Source organism: Vipera berus (genome assembly GCF_964194415.1).
Source record: "Vipera berus genome assembly, chromosome: 2".
In the NCBI taxonomy this organism is placed as follows: Eukaryota; Metazoa; Chordata; class Lepidosauria; order Squamata; family Viperidae; genus Vipera; species Vipera berus.
Genome location: NC_138203.1, coordinates 105,317,716 through 105,335,672, shown reverse-complemented (window position 1 = coordinate 105,335,672; position 17,957 = coordinate 105,317,716). Strand labels below are relative to the sequence as shown.

At 42.5% G+C, this 17,957-nt stretch overlaps 1 protein-coding gene and 1 long non-coding RNA gene across 3 annotated transcripts; both read left to right on the top strand.

Annotated features, from left to right (window-relative positions):
- Positions 1–43: 43 nt before the first annotated feature.
- PHB2 (prohibitin 2) lies at positions 44–9,704 on the top strand (the record flags this gene model as incomplete). 2 transcript variants are annotated; one of them, XM_081319432.1, is made up of 9 exons in its annotated part: positions 44–122; positions 1,183–1,316; positions 1,402–1,486; positions 2,038–2,117; positions 3,950–4,134; positions 6,702–6,831; positions 8,468–8,573; positions 8,776–8,851; positions 9,624–9,704. In XM_081319432.1, the coding sequence occupies exons 2-9, from the start codon at positions 1,190–1,192 to the stop codon at positions 9,702–9,704; spliced, it is 870 nt and encodes a 289-aa protein (XP_081175558.1). In that variant the 5' UTR covers positions 44–122; positions 1,183–1,189. The 2 variants fall into 2 exon arrangements, with proteins under 2 accessions (XP_081175558.1, XP_081175559.1); XM_081319433.1 differs by having other exon boundaries at positions 75–122; positions 1,188–1,316.
- A 286-nt stretch (positions 9,705–9,990) lies between these two features.
- LOC308663193 lies at positions 9,991–15,422 on the top strand. The gene is made up of 2 exons (XR_014025312.1): positions 9,991–10,418; positions 14,822–15,422. It is a non-coding gene; the product is annotated as an uncharacterized lncRNA (long non-coding RNA).
- Positions 15,423–17,957: the final 2,535 nt, after the last annotated feature.

Genomic DNA, 17,957 nt, shown 5'->3' with positions numbered 1-17,957 from the left:
CGCTCGAGCGCCACGCTTGCGCAAGGGATAAAGCCCTTCCGGCCTGACCCGGAAACGTTTTTCAGAGCCCGCCGTTTCCTGTGTCCTTCTCTGCGGCGCGGCGGCGTGACTGAGGAACGAGGGTGAGGGCTGGTTATCCTCGGAGGCGGATGCCGGGAGGTTTTTCTGAGAGGAGCAGAAGCATTTTAGAGCCTCCGCCTGCTTCCCCGAGGATGAATTCTCTGTAGTGAAGGGGCAGCAGGCATGTGGGGGAAGGGAGCGGCTGGCTGATCCAGTGCTTTTAATGAGACCGTTTCATACAAGGGGCATGCTGTAGGATGGGCGGATTTTATTCATGATTTAACAGCTGTGCTGAACGAATGGGGGGGGGGGCTGAATTCGCTTGCATTACCCCGCTCCATAGACAATTGCCCCGCTTGCATGGCTTTTTGTTGTTGTTAGTTGCGAAGTCGTGTCCGACCCATCGCGACCCCATGGACAACGTTCCTCCAGGCTTTCCTGTCCTCTACCATCTTCTGGAGTCCATTTAGGCTCACGCCTACTGCTTCAGTGACTCCATCCAGCCACCTCATTCTCTGTCGTCCCCTTCTTCTCTTGCCCTCAATCTTTCCCAGCATTGGGCTCTTCTCCAGTGAGTCTTTCCTTCTCATTAGGTGGCCAAAGTATTTGAGTTTGAGCTTCAGGATCTGGCCTTCTAAAGAGCAGTCAGGGTTGATCTCCTCTAGGACTGACCGGTTTGATCGCCTTGCAGTCCAAGGGACTCGCAGGAGTCTTCTCCAGCACCAGAGTTCAAAGGCCTCAATTCTTTGGCGCTCAGCCTTTCTTATGGTCCAACTTTCACTGCCATACATTGCAACTGGGAAGACCATAGCCTTTTTAGAAGCCTGTAATACCGCGCTTCTGTACTGTGTGATGTTCCTTAATAAAAAATTAACTTTCGCTCTTGGCATCCTAGCAGTAAAGAATGGCTGCTTTATCATATCTTATCTACATATACCATGGTCCGTATAAGTGGTTAGCAAGTTTCAGGATTCTTATTGGTGTTCTCGGCACAGAATTCTTCATTCAGAGATAATTACATACATAAAATACTTCATGCACAGTTCACTTCTACTTCCATACTTTAGCGAAATTTTGCAGAATTGTGTAATTGTATAATTCTGGACCTGTCTCCATAACAAGGTTAGCCATGGCTCAAAGCCTGAAAGACTTTGCTGGCCGCCTGCCTACTGGCCCGCGTGGGATGAGCACTGCTTTAAAGTTGCTGTTGGGTGCTGGAGCTGCAGCTTATGGAATCCGTGAGTCTGTCTTTACAGGTAGGTAACTTTTATTCTAATTCTTTAATCTCTTTCTATTGTTCAACTGATGGTGGTAACACCAGAATGCTTTTGATTTCTACAGTGGAAGGTGGACAAAGAGCAATATTCTTCAACCGCATTGGTGGAGTTCAGCAGGATACTATTCTTGCAGAGGGACTTCATTTCAGGTATTCATCTAGGGCAGGGGTCCCCAACCCCGGTCCATGTATCAGCACTGGTCCGTGGCATGCCAGCAACTGGGCCACGCAAACAAGCGAAGCCCCATCCGTGAGATGCAGGCAGCACACAAAACCACACCCCCTCGGGTCAGCAGAAAAATCTCCATGGAACCAGTCCCTGGTGCCCAAAGGGTTGTGGGCCGCTGATCTAGGAGATTGGGTGGTGTAATAAAAAAAATATTTAGAATTTACCAGTAATTTCAAGGCAATATCTTCATACCAATGTTTCCAAAGATATTTTCCCCAAAATTTAATTTGGTATTACTTCAGTTTGGGAAGATAGTTTTTAAATTTTCCCTCAAAGCTATTTTAAAAAAACCCTCATTTTGATATAATTTCTATTTTTGTTAAGATAGTGCTCTTAAAAATTTCAGAAATATTTTCTCGTTAAAGAGTAAAGTTTAAGTTATGTGGAAATATTTGTATCTCCAAATAAGAGGCATAGGATTTTATTTCTTTTTTACATCTCATTCAGTTATAATTATTGCTAATCTCCACAGAATTCCTTGGTTCCAGTATCCAATAATTTATGATATTCGAGCCCGGCCCCGCAAAATTTCGTCACCAACAGGATCCAAAGGTAAGAACAGAGTTGCACAGAGTTTTTACTTCCTAAGAAGTCAGGATGATGTATGTAGATATTTCTCCATCTTTAGTCTTTATAACAATGCCACAATGAAGTTTATACTAAGAATGATGTCACAAAACCATTGAAATCTATAAGTGACCATTGTGGAGTAAATAGGATTTGTGTTTCTATAATTTTGAGTTTTGCATTCTATATCACTTTTGATACCCTTCTGTTGGTACTTGGAAGATCATACAGTTGTCTGGCCAGAATGTAAATTAAGGACTTCAAAACAACTGATTCGGGATGAGAATGGCAGCTGCATACAAAGAAAATCTATATAAAATGTATTATAGATGGCATCTACCACCTGAGAGGTTAGCAAAAATGTTTAAAAACACATCTAGCAATTGTTGGAAATGTAGGCAAAAGCCAGGCACGTACTACCACCTTTGGTGGACATGCCCCAAAGCAAAACAAATCTGGTCAAAAATACATACCGTATATACTTGAGTATAAGCCGAATTTTTCAGCCCACTTTTTGGGCTGAAAAATTCCACTTCGGCTTATACTCCAGTCAACAACTTACCGAGGACTTGTGCGCGGCCGAGGCTTTGGTGCTTCCGGGATCGCGCGCACCTCTCCCAAGCCACCGCCGTCCGGAGACCTGCCGAAGTTTGGGGAGGTTTGGGGAGGTGCGCGCGCACCTCCCCAAACGTCGGCAGGTCTCCGGACCTCCGCGCCCTGCCTGCCTGCTTCTTTCCACTGTGGAAAGAAGCAGGCAGGCAGGGCGCGGAGGTCCGGAGACCTGCCGACGTTTGGGGAGGTTTGGGCACCTCCCCAAACCTCCCCAAACGTCGGCAGGTCTCCGGACGGCGGCGGCTTGGGAGAGGTGCGCGCGATCCTGGAAGCACCGAAGCCTCGGCCGCGCGCAAGTCCTCGGTAAGCTCCGGGCGGTCACTTGCTTCGCGTCTCCTGAGGGAAGGGGGGGCGACTGGAGCGGGCGTGTTTCCTCGCCTGCTGGGCGCCGCGATTTGCCCGGGGAACGCGCGGGCCCCGAATGGCAGCGTGGAGCGAGGAAGCGGACAGCCAGGGCTTCCCCGAGAGCCGCGGCCACACAGGGTATTCCTGTGTATTCAGGCTTGCAAAATGGCGGATCGAGCCTCTGCTGGCGGCAGAGGCTTGCAGAGCACGGATCCAGCCTCCGCCGGCGGCGGAGGCTTGCAGAACGGCGGATCGGCTTATACTCGAGTCAATAACTTTTTCCAGTTTTTGGGGGTGAAATTGGAGGTCTCGGCTTATACTCGAGTCGGCTTATACTCAAGTATATACGGTACATGGTTAGATAAAATGCTAAGAAAACATGTAGATCTTAAGCTGGAATCATTTCTCTTAGGTATAACCTCAGAAAACTATGATAAAAATGTGTATATGTAATGTTACAAGTATTAACAGCAGCGAAAATTACATTTGCACAGTACTGGAAAAATGAAGTGGAAGAAGAGAAAATTTAAAAAAAAAATTGGACTGTGGAAATGGACAGGTTCACATTGAAAAAGGAAACGGAAAGAAGATCAGACATGGGATGTATTTTACCAATGGCTAGAAAAAAGGGGTAGAGAGTAGGAACTTAAGATATATTATCTAGTTAAATATTTGTACCCAGACAACACATTGTTTACTAAGCACTAAAGATTTGTAATTATAAAAAAAATAATAAAAATATGTTTAAAAAAAAGAAAAAAACAACTGATTCAGGATGGTGTAATTAGACATATAATCAGACTTGAGAAATAAAATAGAAAGCACTTTAGAGATCGTGGTTGACTTGATTTTGTCTCTAGATCTGCAGATGGTGAATATCTCCTTGCGTGTTCTATCAAGGCCCAATGCTGTAGAATTGCCCAGCTTATATCAGCGACTTGGACTAGACTATGAAGAACGGGTTCTTCCTTCCATTGTCAATGAAGTACTCAAAAGTGTGGTAGCAAAGTTTAATGCGTCACAGCTCATTACCCAACGAGCTCAGGTTTGTCCTTTTATGATACCAGACCTGTCTTCCTGCACTTAATCCTACTTTTCACAGGTGTGTCCAGTAGTTTACTGGTTGCAGATGATTTACGTACTAAGCAATTGTTTGGGGAACAAATGAGATCTTTTGAAAATTTCCTCTAGGCAAGAAATTGAGTGGGAAATATCCTGACTTGGTAGCAGACATGCATAGGCAAGTAGTACAATGTGGCTGCAGAAATAGCAAATGTAGTTTTAGAGTATTTTTTTATTCTGCCTTGCTCAGATCTTGCATTAACTATTAAGTCCAGGGGTTTTTTTACGTTTATTTTTATTTTATTCAAAACAAGGTTCAAATACAAAATACAAAACTAAAAAAAAAAGAAATTCCAAAAGGACAAAACACACAAAACATAAAAGAATCAAAGCATTAAAAAGGTGCCTCAATAAAAGACATTATACACATATTATCCCCTCTAGTTGAATACTGATTAATATAGTACTACAGCATTAATTTCCACCCTTGCGAAACAAGCCCTCCAAATTTTTTAAACTATTAAATCTATTTACAACTTGTTGACCTGTGTTATATATGTTATATTAATGACCAAGTAGTTAATGGAAAAAACAATATTAGTGAAACAAAAGTTCAAAACTGTTAACAAGCTGTTATTGTAATCCACTCACAGAAAAATTTACCACAGCATCTTGTCTATCCCAAATCATCCCAGAAGTTATAAACAGATGCCCTGGGTCTAATATTCATGTTTGTTTGTTAATATCGTCCCTAGTCAATTGTTATTTAATTAAATATAGTAAATTCAGTCTCCAAAATATGTCTATCTTCCAATCAAAGTGCAAGCAGAAGTAATTGCCAATTAACTGTAATAAATCCATCCAGTCTCCCTCAGACTTCGTAGAGATCTGGAATCTCTTTCCCTTGTAGTCAGAGCTATAAAGTTGAATGAATGTGCAGGCTTAAACTTCAGAACAGCAGATAAAATCCACTTTGCTGGTTCTCCAGCCATGAAATTGTTCCTTTGATCTGGAACTGGATCAAAGTCCTTTTGTGTATATTCATCCGCATCCAAAAATAAAGCTTCAGATCTTTACATTCTTTTTTAACAATCATTAAAGGTTTGATCAAGCTTTTGAGAGAGGAACCCAGCTAGGAGCTGCACATCTCCCCATCCTGCTTTTTTGGGTTTCAGAGACTGTGCAGCCTTCTTAATCTGTAAAACCTAGCCGGGGAACAGAGAACAAAAAAAGTATGTTTGCCTCTATATTTCAATCCAGGTTTATAAGCAAAGTTCAATGGAACTTTTGCAAATTCAAAAAATACAGAAACCAGTGGTGAGAATCTGAGAACTCTTCATCCCTCCCACCTGAACCTCATGCTTTCCATACGGAAGGGACAAGAGGTTACCCAGAACAACATATATCAAAAGAAAGAAAAAGAAAAAGCAATTAGAATCCAGCCAGAGGTTGAAATAAATCAACCCCCATTAATCAACTTTTAAAACAGTAAGCAAGATAAAACAATGTAGCCAAAAAGTGAAAGTTAAAATTCTGATGTGCATAGAAGACGAAACTGCTCGACAGGAAGATGGATACGCCCAATGACTTTTCAATCACTTCCAGAGGGAATTGGAATCTTCAAGACCCCCCCCCTCCCTTGCCCACTGGGTCAAGGTCGTCCAAAGGTTGTCTTGGGTCACTCCTAAGTGCTCCCATTCAAAACCAGGGAGAGCACTGCCAAAGACCCAGCTTTTGCAGTGGAATCAGCAGATCGTGGATAAGAAAAAAGTAACTCTTACCTTGCAGAGCAGCTATCTTGAAAAGGGCCCAGTATTAAGCCCAGTTCTTTAAGAATTATTATGGCTTTTTTTTTAAAAGAAAAATGCAGGGCTTTTTTTCTCATAGAACGCTCAGAACGGAGTTCCGGCACTTTTTTTGGATGGAACCTTGTAGGGTAGGCAAGGCGGGTTGTATGACATCTGTGAGTTCCGGCACCTTTTTTTTTCTTTTACAAAAAAAGCACTGGAAAAATGTATTCTACTTGAAGAAGAAGAATGTAAGAATTTACAAAATAAATAAGGTCAGGAAGAGGCAATGAGAACCATTGGATAATTAGAAACAAATATCATGAAAAGAGACTGAGAGGACAGGGAATATTTAGTCCTTAAAACTGAAGGGAATTATGATGGCAGCTTTCAGATATCTGAAAAACTGACATTGAGGGGGAAAAAACACTTCAAAAGACTGTTCAGATATATGACTTTTAAGTTGATTTATTAAATTTAAATGTTGCCCATCCCACTATCCAAAGTTACAGGAAGGCATATTATGTTTAAATATCAAATGGTAAGAGCCGTTTAACAGCAGAATCGATCAGACAGGTAGTGGTGATGGACTCCTCTTGCTGGGATGTTTTGGACATGAGTGGATAGATTTTTGTACCAAAGGGATAGGTGCAAGGATTTAAATGGTCACTTCAGCAACATGATTCTGTGACTTATGTTTTTGTCACTTTTTCTGGGCAAAAGGAAATATCCTTGAGCAAGAACTGTGGCTTTTTTTTTTTAGGTATCTTTGCTTATTCGACGGGAACTGACAGAGCGAGCAAAGGATTTTAGCCTTATATTGGATGACGTAGCTATCACAGAGCTGAGTTTTAGCCGAGAATACACGGCAGCAGTTGAATCCAAGCAAGTGGGTGAGTTGATGCTTAAATTAAAGGAAACTGTAACAGCTGGAGAAACCGAAAAAAGAAGACTGGATTTGAAAATAGGATCATGCTAGCAAAGGGCTGCAGGGAAAAACATTCCTGAAAAATTCTTTAAACTCGTCCCTATATGAGAGGCAGGTGGGCAGTTGCTCAACATATAGGTAAATTCCATTCTAAGCAATTCTCTCTCCTGTCCTATGATCCAGAATAAGGGGTATGCAGTCCAACTTGGGGTTTCTGAGTGCACACATGAGAGAAGAGAAACACATAAAAGTATATTTATGTAGCATGTTACTTTGTTATATAGGAACAGACACCACCTATGGTTACTGCTGGTAAAAAGATTGACAAGAACACTAGAAGGCACTACATCATTTTACAATGCCATTTTTATTGCCTATTTTTCTGAAGAAGGGCTGTGTATTCCATGATTTGCATACATCTTATTGAAGCTTCAGATGAGAATCCTTTCTGCGAGCCTATGTGGTCATTTGAACGGTTTGCTTTTACTCTTGCCACAGGCTGCGGCACAAACCGCCTATATTATGTCGTCTCCTCTCTTTGATCCTTTTTGTCTTTTGCTTCCTGTGGCAGCCATGCTCTCCCCCCTCTTGTCCTCAGTCCTTGCTCTTCCGTTCTCCTGAATTGGATTCCGGATTATCCACAGGAGACCATCTGTGATTTAATGTCAGATCACTCAGGTGTTGTTGTTTTTCATTTTGTTTCATAGGAAATCAAGATAAGTTAGAGGGCAATACTGAGACCAATAAATTAATTACATTTACTTCCCACATAATTTTTATAAGAGACAGGGTGTAGGTGTAAATCAGTTAATTTTAAAGTTGGATATTCTAAAAGTAGTTTAAAGTGATATAAGTTTAATGCCAGTCATATTGTAATGTAATGTAAGAAATTGGAAGAATTAAATAAGTAGTGCTCGGATCCCACTTTTAAAATGATGCATCCATCGTACAGCATGTTACTCGAATGCTATATTAGCTCTCTGCGTGAAAAAAAGGTTGGGTTTTTGTTTTAAATCAGGATTCTCCAAACGGTCAATCTCACTATCCATCTTTTATTATGGTTAGTTGCACAGTCAGCTAGATGTTTAGACTCGATTTGGCATTTTTATTTACCTATCCATTATTGTTATTTGTATTACTATTAGTTCAATATTATTTTCATGTAAATGAGGATTGATGAAAAATCTGAAACTTTATGAAGCAGTTAATGAGTTGAAGACTTTGGGAAGCCCTGTTTTAAATAAAGAATAAATGTTTGTTATAATATCATGTAATTCATTGTAATACTAGCTGGGTGACCTTGTGCCTGTCACTGACTCTCAGCCTAATTCACCTCACAGGGTTGTGAGGAAAATAGGCGTATTAGATACGTTCACTGGCTGGAGTTGTTTATAAAAAAAATAAAGGCGAAATGTAAACTTAAAGACTATCTAAAAAGCTGGAAATTTACATTTGGCTTTCCAGGCTGAAAAGTCCAGTAATTTGTTTGTGACTGAATATTTAATAAATGCAAGAAGTAATTAGCAACATTCTGGCATTTCCACATGTTTATTACATGACTCTGGTTCTTGCCAAGATACTATTTTCTCTCTGTTCTCTAGCCCAGCAAGAAGCTCAGCGAGCACAATTCCTTGTGGAAAAAGCAAAGCAAGAACAAAGGCAGAAGATTGTTCAGGCTGAAGGTGAAGCCACAGCTGCTCAAATGATATCCTTGCTTTGATGTGAGAGGGAAAGATTGCTACAGGTTTCAGGCGCTTTGGATGTAGCAGTAGAATGCAAGAGCACGCTAATCTTCACATAACGTGGTTTCAGGTAAAGTAATGCAGCTTAAGCATAGCTGAGGGGATGGCAAAAGATGAGCCTGAGTTCAAAACTTTTAAGAAATGCGACCTTAACTGATTGCTCACATTGGAGAAGCCCTCAGCAAGAACCCAGGTTACATCAAGCTGCGCAAGATCCGTGCTGCCCAAAATATCTCCAAAACGGTAAGTATTAGACTAGTGGATTTGCTTTCGTATATGTGTACACCTGTCCACCCTCAGCTGCTGCTTTCACATTGTACCAGGCCAAGTGATGAATCCAAGGCGAATATGATATGCTTCTCCTGATGTTCAGCTTTACCCCGAGTGCCTGCTGATCTCCTCATCTTAACAAGAGCCAAGAAGGCTTTGACTCTTGTTGTAAGAGCAGGCCCACATCATTTCAGCGGGCTGTACTCAGTCGTGGTCACTTGCAGAACAGGTGTCACAGACTAGGAAAAGGCTCACAGCAGGAACAAAATCCGATGGAGAAGCAGAATGAATTTGGGCGTTTAAGAATACTGATGGACCTGGATCGATCTGAAATTTGTAACGAAACAAATTAAAATTCCACACCTGTTTGTGTTCTGGGATCTGATAAAACAGCCCATACTGATGACATCAAAAAGATTAATACACTTTCAAAAGGGAAGAGAGAATTTTGTCCATAGCTTGCTTCTACAGGGATTTTTCTTTTTTTCAAGGGTTGGCTGCTATTACATCAGTCTTTTCCAAGTCATTCCATACTGATTACAGTACACTTCATTATTTCCATGCAGCATGCTTGAAGGGAATCATGGGAATTAAAGCTGCAAACCCCTGTAGGGGATGAGATTATGGAAGGATCTCCTAAGTGTTGAAAAAACCTTCGGTGCTTTGGTATGTTTCTGCCAAACTGCCATGTGTTTCAGGATCTTTGCTAACTGCTTTTTTTATCCACTGCCCTAAACTTTTACAGATTGCCGCATCTCAGAACCGTGTGTATCTTACAGCTGACAATTTAGTGCTCAATCTACAGGATGAAGGCTTTACAAGGTGAGTGGCTTGTGAATATCCTAGTACAGGGGTGTCAAACTCAATTTCATTGAGGGCCGCATCAGCATTGCAGTTGCCCTCAGGGGGCCGGGTGGGTATGGCCAGGGTGGGCGTGGCCTACTGGGTGGGTGTGGCTAGAGTGTATGGCCTACTGGGTGGGTGTGGCCAGCTCTACATCATTCACATCAAGGGTGCCTATGGGGCCTGGGCAGGAGTGGGACAGATCTGAGGGTCTCTGGCAGAAGGAGGGTCTCTGGGCCAGGGCCAAGGCAGTGGGGGCCGTTCCCTCACTGTTTCCAGGATGGCTTCGTGGGCCACATGAAACCACTTCGTGGGCCAGATCTGGCCCCCGGGCCTTGTGTTTGACATGTCTGTCCTAGTAGCTGATCTACAGACTTTAGATTTTCCTGTGATGAGTTGCAGCTTGAAATGATTTAGGGAAAGTTGAGAAGACTGCAGTTCCTCTCTGGAAAAGTGGGATGGGGACCATTGGGAAGCTCTTTTATCTTACGCTGCTTTAGGTTTTTTGAAGAAGAACAAAGAATATAAATGTAATGTAATATATCCTGCTCTCTGGATGTAGCATAAATAGAGTTCCCAAAGCATGCGCCATAAACATGGAGGTACAACAGGCTTTGTAAATTTTTCTAATCCTTTTTTTCCCCTCTGTCCCTCTCTCTTCTGCTGCTACTGTGTGTTGATCCGGATGCAGAGGAAGGTAAGGCGCAACACTTTTTTTCATACAGTCTTTAATTTGGGGAAATGACTTAAGTTATTTCTGATTCATTTGGTAACGCTGTGTGATATATTTATAAAAGCTGTAGGTGGTAAGCGTGAAAGAGAAGGTCCTGTTCTGACATGGCATCTACTGAAATTGTGCTTTTTTCTCTCCAGTGTCTTTATGTTATCCATACACAAACCTTAATTAGTTAAATGTCTCGATGAATCATCTTCCTAGATTTTGATAAATGTAAAGTAGAAGTATGGCAAATATGGAGTGATTTTAGAGTGCTGGGAATTATTGTGGTGAGGAGAGAGGCCCATAGAAAGTAAGACGCGGGGCTGGCTTGTCCTCCATAGATCCCTATGTCTGTATAGCTCAGGGGTAGGCAACCTCGGCTCTTTTATGACTCATGGACTTCAACTCCCAGAATTCCTGAGTCAGCATAGCTGACTCAGGAATTCTGGGAGTTGAAGTCCATGAGTCATAAAAGAGCCGAGGTTGCCTACCCCTGGTATAGCTGTTCGATGAAATTTTGCTCATTGAAAAAAAGAACCTACATAAGAATAGGTTTGGGCTCTTCTTTGTTGATTGTGGAGCTTTGTTAGGTTAAACTGCCCTGATGCATGAACAATCTCCCACAGGTGCTTGATGTTAGGTTATAGGCAACCTCAGGGGCTGTGAATTTAATAGGAGTTGCTTGGATGGGTGTTGGCTTAGGTTGTTGGTTTTTTTCCCCCTCTCCCTTTGGAGGACAGGCAGGCTATTTTTCTAATCAAAACTTTTCATTCTCCCTGAGAAATTCAGTGATATGAAAATACTTAAGCTCCACATGCTTTATTATTTCTCTGGAGAAATCTTGGACTGACAAATTGTGGGGTCAAGAAGAGATTAAGCCACCACTCTTCGTTTTTCTTCCGCTGAAAATAGCAAACTTCTGGTGCTTTTCAGCTGAAACTGGATGGAAAGTTGTTCCAACCTCGCCCAAGCATTCCATACAGGGTTCAAAAGCGTGGTCATCGTCATCTCCAAAGTATTACAAGTTTCTGAATTCAGGGCTGTCTTTTCTCCAGGCTAATATTTACAAAGTTATCGGAGTTACTTTCCAACTGTAGAAAATGAAATGCCAAAATGAACAAACTAGGTATAGCTTCCCAGAACATCTATGACGGCGGCCTTTAGCTGGTGCTCCAGTTCCGTTAATAGTTTCATAGCAACTACAGGTGAAACTCGAAAAATTAGAATATCGTGCAAAAGTTCATTTATTTCAGTAATGCTACTTAAAAGGGGAAACTAATATATGAGATAGACTCATTACATGCAAAGCAAGATAGTTCAAGCCGTGATTTGTCATAATTGTGATGATTATGGCTTACAGCTCATGAAAACCCCAAATCCACAATCTCAGAAAATTAGAATATTGTGAAAAGGTGCAATATTCTAGGCTCAAAGTGTCCCACTCTAATCAGCTAATTAAGCCATAACACCTGCAAAGGGTTCCTGAGCCTTTAAATGGTCTCTCAGTCTGGTTCAGTAGGAATCACAATCATGGGGAAGACTGCTGACCTGACAGTTGTGCAGAAAACCATCATTGACACCCTCCATAAGGAGGGAAAGCCTCAAAAGGTAATTGCAAAAGAAGTTGGACGTTCCCAAAGTGCTGTATCAAAGCACATTAATAGAAAGTTATGTGGAAGGGAAAAGTGTGGAAGAAAAAGGTGCATAAGCAGCAGGGATGACCGCAGCCTGGAGAGGATTGTCAGGAAAAGGCCATTCCAAAGTGTTCGGGACTTTCACAAGGAGTGGACTGAGGCTGGAGTCAGTGCATCAAGAGCCACCACACACAGACGGATCCTGGACGTGGGCTTCAAATGTCGTATTCCTCTTGTCAAGCTGCTCCTGAACAACAAACAACTTCAGAAGCATCTTACCTGGGCTAAAGAAAAACAGACCTGGTCTGTTGCTCAGTGGTTCAAAGTCCTCTTTTCTGATGAGAGCAACTTTTGCATCTCATTTGGAAACCAAGGACCCAGAGTCTGGAGCTAGAATGGAGAGGCACACACTGCAAGATGCTTGAAGTCCAGTGTGAAGTTTCCACAGTCTGTGTTGATTTGGGGAGCCATGTCATCTGCTGGTGTTGGTCCACTGTGCTTCATTAAGTCCAGGGTCAATGCAGCCATCTACCAGGAGATTTTGGAGCACTTCATGCTTCCTTCCACAGACGAGCTTTATGGGGATGCTGACTTCATTTTCCAGCAGGACGTGGCACCTGCCCACACTGCCAAAAGCACCAAAACCTGGTTCAATGACCGTGGGATTACTGTGCTTGATTGGCCATCAAACTCACCTGACCTGAACCCCATAGACAATCTGGGGCATTGCCAAGAGAAAGATGAGAGACATGAGACCGAACAATGCAGAAGAGCTGAAGGCCGCTATTGAAGCATCCTGGTCTTCCATAACACCTCAGCAGTGCCACAGGCTGATAGCTTCCATGCCACGCCGCATTGAGGCAGTAATTGCTGCAAAAGGGGCCCAAACCAAGTACTGAGTACATATGCACGCTTATACTTTTCAGAGGTCCGATATTGTTCTATGTACACTCCTTGTTTTATTGATTGCATGTAATATTCTAATTTTCTGAGATTGTGGATTTGGGGTTTTCATGATCTGTACGCCATAATCATCACAATTACGACAAATCACGGCTTGAACTATTTTGCTTTGCATGTAATGAGTCTATCTCATATATTAGTTTCCCCTTTTAAGTTGCATTACTGAAATAAATGAACTTTTGCACGATATTCTAATTTTTCGAGTTTCACCTGTAGGTGATCATAAAAATACAGAGGAAGGACCCATAGTTTGCCATCTTCATGTGAATTGAGCAGATCTCATCTAAGTGTTTTATCTAAAAAGGGTATACAGTTTAGAATGTAGACTGAATTGTTTGCCCATACTACAGGTAGTCCTCGAGTTAGGAGTGCAATGGAGCCTGCACATTCCACTCGTAACTCAAAAACTCGTAGAGTGAATCTCATACCTCGAACGAGATCACTCCCTTGCTCGTAAAAACGCACAGGGTTCATTAAGTGCACATGAGATATATCAGGGTGGGGAAGGCCATGGGGGGGGCTAGTGATGGAACAGGCCGCCAAGGCCTCCCCAATCCACTAAGATACCTCACGTTTCCCCCTCCAATCTTGCTGCGTCAGACTCACCTTGAAAAGATCCGTCTCCTTTCTCCTGTGGTTCCTGCTTTTGAGGGACAGGAGAGTGGATGGAAGCCCCTGGTGCCGTAATACCATGCGAGTTCAGTCACCGATCCTTTTTCACAGAGAATGGGTGCCTGAATTGTTGCACTGTTTGCGGTGCTTGCCTCCTACTTCCCCCCAACTCCGGAACCGCGTGGCGGCCGCCCCTGCAACAAAGATTGGGGGGGGCGCTCTTCTGCATACCTCTGGAGGTTGGATCCAGGCCTCAGAGGACTGCTCCAAGCCATTTGGGCCCAGAAAGGAACTTCCAGAGGTTGGATCCAACCTCTGGAAGCATGCAGAAGCCTCCCCCAACCTCTGTTCCTGGCTCAAACGGCTTGGAAGACCCCTCCGAGGCTTGGATCAGGCCCTTGGAAACTCTGTTCCGGACACCAGCAGCTTGGAGCAGTCCGAGTGCTGGATCCAACCTCCGGAGGCATGCAAAAGCCTCCATTCCAGGCCGCTTGGAGGAGGCCTCCGAGGCTCTAGGGACAATGGGGTCGCTTTCGTTTGGGGTTTTCTTTCTTTCTTTCTTTTTAATAGTGTTCGATGATTTGTATACCAGCCAGATTAATTGAGAGTCAAGTGGCATAAAGTGGATAATGATGCAATGATTATGACATTAGGACAAAATGTTGAAAAAGCGGGAAGGAATATGTTCCAGAGCAGCTTGTTATAGTCTTCCCTAAATGAAGTAAAAAAGAAAAGGAAGTTTTTCTAGTGGTTCTATTTGTAGCATTTTTCATTTAAGTGATTATTATTTTATGGGCCAACCAGGTAAGTTTACAAAGGTTTGGCCTAATAATAAGGGATTCAAAGTAAATTTCTCAGTTAGGCACTGGACATCATTGTCTCTCTTCCCTTTTACTCCCATCATGGAGCAGGCTGAAGAAAAATAGAAAAATACAGAATTTCTGTATCCAGACAACAATTTAATAATGTTGTAGAAACTAAAAAACAGCATAGGACAAACCTGCTTTTCTGCCCCAAGGAATTAATCTACCAAACCCACATATATATGTTTGAACCCTTAATTACTCTTGTTCTGGATTAACCATACAAATTAATGCTTGATTTCATGCTTGCTCTCCAAGCCCATATTGCGGTACATTTCTCACAGTTCTTTGTTATGTCTTTGTCTTCCAGTGACAGTCTTATCATCAAACAGACAAAAAAATGAAGCAAATTGCCTCCTTAAACCACGCAGATGACTGACAGAATGGGAATTCTGGGCTTTTGGATACTGCACCTTTGAGGCCCATAAATATTCTCTTCAGATTTCTTTTCAGTTGTCATCTTCAACCTTGTCAAGTTCCCAATTCATCCCTCTCTAAAGGACCTTTTCTAGCTAATGTGGCTCCATTTTTATGACAATATCAACAGTAGGAATCAGCTTTGTTAATGGAGTTCCCTTAGATACTTGATCCCATCCTGACAGATCAGATGTTTACTGGGAGAAACAAAGAAGGTTGCATTATGCAATTTTCTTTATCTGGGCTGATTTTTAAGTAGATCAAATTGTTGCTGTTAAGTTTATGATGGGTCTGTGTCATGCCTTATATATAAAATCCCTGGCTCTTCCATTTTTCATTTCTGACTTACTTTTCCATTCCCTGTTCCCTATTGAACATCTCATCTCAGGAATAGATGGGTCACAGTACTTTTGCAAGTCTGTGATACTTTATCTATGTAACTTGGGTTGCCTTGTGATTCACATCTTTATTAAATAAAATCAGGTCCAAAACTCTTCTGATATCACTATGTTTGTTTTCATTTTTAAGGGATAGGTTTCTTTCACCAGACAGTACTTATACAAAAAGGAGGAAAAATTATCCATTTGAATACTTTTAAAGATCGTTTTACTGTAACACCTACTTGTGTTAAAGAATGTGTGTAGTTGTGAGGAAATGGAGAGCGGGTGGCAGTGCGTTGCCGTAGTTCTCATTAGAGTACTGGGGTTTTCCCCATCTTTTTGCAGAGTAGTTGCATTTTTCGTCTATCATACAAGAATATTTTCTTTTTATCAGCTTTTTGCTGTTCTATTTAGAAGTGCTTTGCCATTCCCTTTTTCCTAGGGTGGAGAGAAAGAGACTAGCCCACAGTCACATAGCCAGCTGGGGGTGGGCACTAAGGTAGAGTTCACAATCTCTCAATTTCAAGCCTGTCTTTAACCACCAAACTGGTTCTTGAGTGATGCTTGACCAAACTGCATTAACATAACACCCACCAATATAAAGCCGATCGAACATGCTTCATGTCCTACCACAGACTTGATTTAAAATCCGGTATGTACAATAACAAAGTATTGGCAAGAAGAGTGGTTGAATGTCTGGTTAACTGGTTAAACTTTTGTTTTGCTATTATCTTGGGAAGAATTCTTTCTTAAAAGCTGTATTAAGAGAAAATACAACTATCTTTGCTGGCAGATAGTTTCAGAGTATTTATTTTAAAATAAGTATACTATATGCTCTAAATGAAAACACTATATGAATAATATCTGCCAGTGTCTCTGTGTAAAGGAATAATCTTAGCTATGCCTGTTGGGCACATTTAGGATTTTGAGAGTGCATGTGAAGGCACTCTCACAAAATGGCTGCTGTAAGATGATGCCCTACCACAAAATGGCTGGTATATTAAGCATGAAAAGTCAGAACAACTGTTCTACCAGAAGGCAACTGGTAGAACTTTCTGTTGTCCCCAGGAAGTTCTAGCTTACCTTGTGCCCCTCCCCACGACATATTTTCCATATCCATGTCTGCAGGGTTTTATGCAAGGCCCAGAGAACTTCTTGTAAATAAAGAAGCTGGAGGATGTTTTGCCAGATCCCAAACCTGCCTGGATTCTCGGTGCACTGTCAACAAAATCTAGGTTGCATGAGCTAGAAGGTGAATCAGAGAAATATTTTCACTCTGCTTACACCTGTTGGCACACAAATGGGAAGTCCTTGGTGTGCCAGACAATGATAAATCACAGTTCTGAATTGTAAGATGTGCAGATGGGAGCAGAAGTTTCTGGGTTTTCAAGCATCATTGTAGTTGAGTCAAAATTGGAAGTTGTTGGAAGTCAGGCAGCATACAAATAAATATGCTGTATTCCCAGTAGTTTCCTTGTCTGATCTTACAAATGGTGTTAACCATTCCTGTTTAAAGCCTGACTTTTGCCAAGATAGGTAACAGCTCCTCCCAGAGTGGCTGACCTGAAGAAAGCTGGGTAGAATTGGATCTTGCTCAGATTTGAATAGAACACTTCAGAAAACTACAAGACTTGTAGGGTAGAGTGGGGAGTCATTATCTCCTAGAAGCCATTATCTCCTGGAAGCCATTTTCCTGTTGCTGCCAAGAGAACTACATGTAGTGATAGCTCGATGCCACACTGGTGAAGGCACATTTGGCATACCGTGTCCAGTTCAGTCACCCCAAAAGAGATGGTGAGGCCCTAGAAAGTGCAGAGAAGAGCAATAAGGATGATAAGCGGTCTGGCTGAATCCTATGAAGAACGGGTGAAGGAACAAGCTTTACAAAGAAGACTGAGGGGAGATGTCATAACAGTCTTCCAGTACTCGAAAGGCTGCCACAGGAAAGGGTGTTGATTCTCCATAACACCAGAGGATAGGGCAAGCAGTGGAAGCTTGTCAGAAGGAAATCCAACCTGGAAATGAGGATTATCCTGACAGAACTATTAAGCAGTGGAACAGTTTGCTTCCTGGAGTTGTGGATGCTCCTTCACTGGAGATTTTCAAGAAATTTGTCCAAAATAGTACGAGGATTCCTGCTTTGGGCAGAGGTTGGACTAGAACAGGGCTTTTCAACCAGTGGTACGGGTACCACCTGTGGTACTTTGGCACCTGGCAGGTGGTACGCGACCATCCTAGAAAATGGTAGCGGGGAAGGGAAATGAGCTGAACCGGTGGCAGCACCGCACAAGCCTGAGTGAGAGATGGCTGGAGCTGCAGGGCTGTCAGGGCTCAGCGTAAGTGCCAGGATCAGCACCACGCTCCAGCTGAAGCTAGGCCAGGGGTCAGCAACCTGAAACAGTGAGCCACTCGGAACCGGTTCCCTCACAAAAGGAAAAACTGGGAGCCGCAAAAAATGTGTGCGCATGCGCGTACATGCACACATGCGCAGAACAGGGTTTGACTGAAGAGTGGAGCCAAGGCGAGATATGCACCTACCCTGCATATTTGAATTGATTAGTTGAACTTTTTTAGTCCCACTTTTTTTTGGGACTGCACATGGCAGAGGACTGGGAGCTGTAGGAGATGGCTGAAAGAGCCGCACGTGGC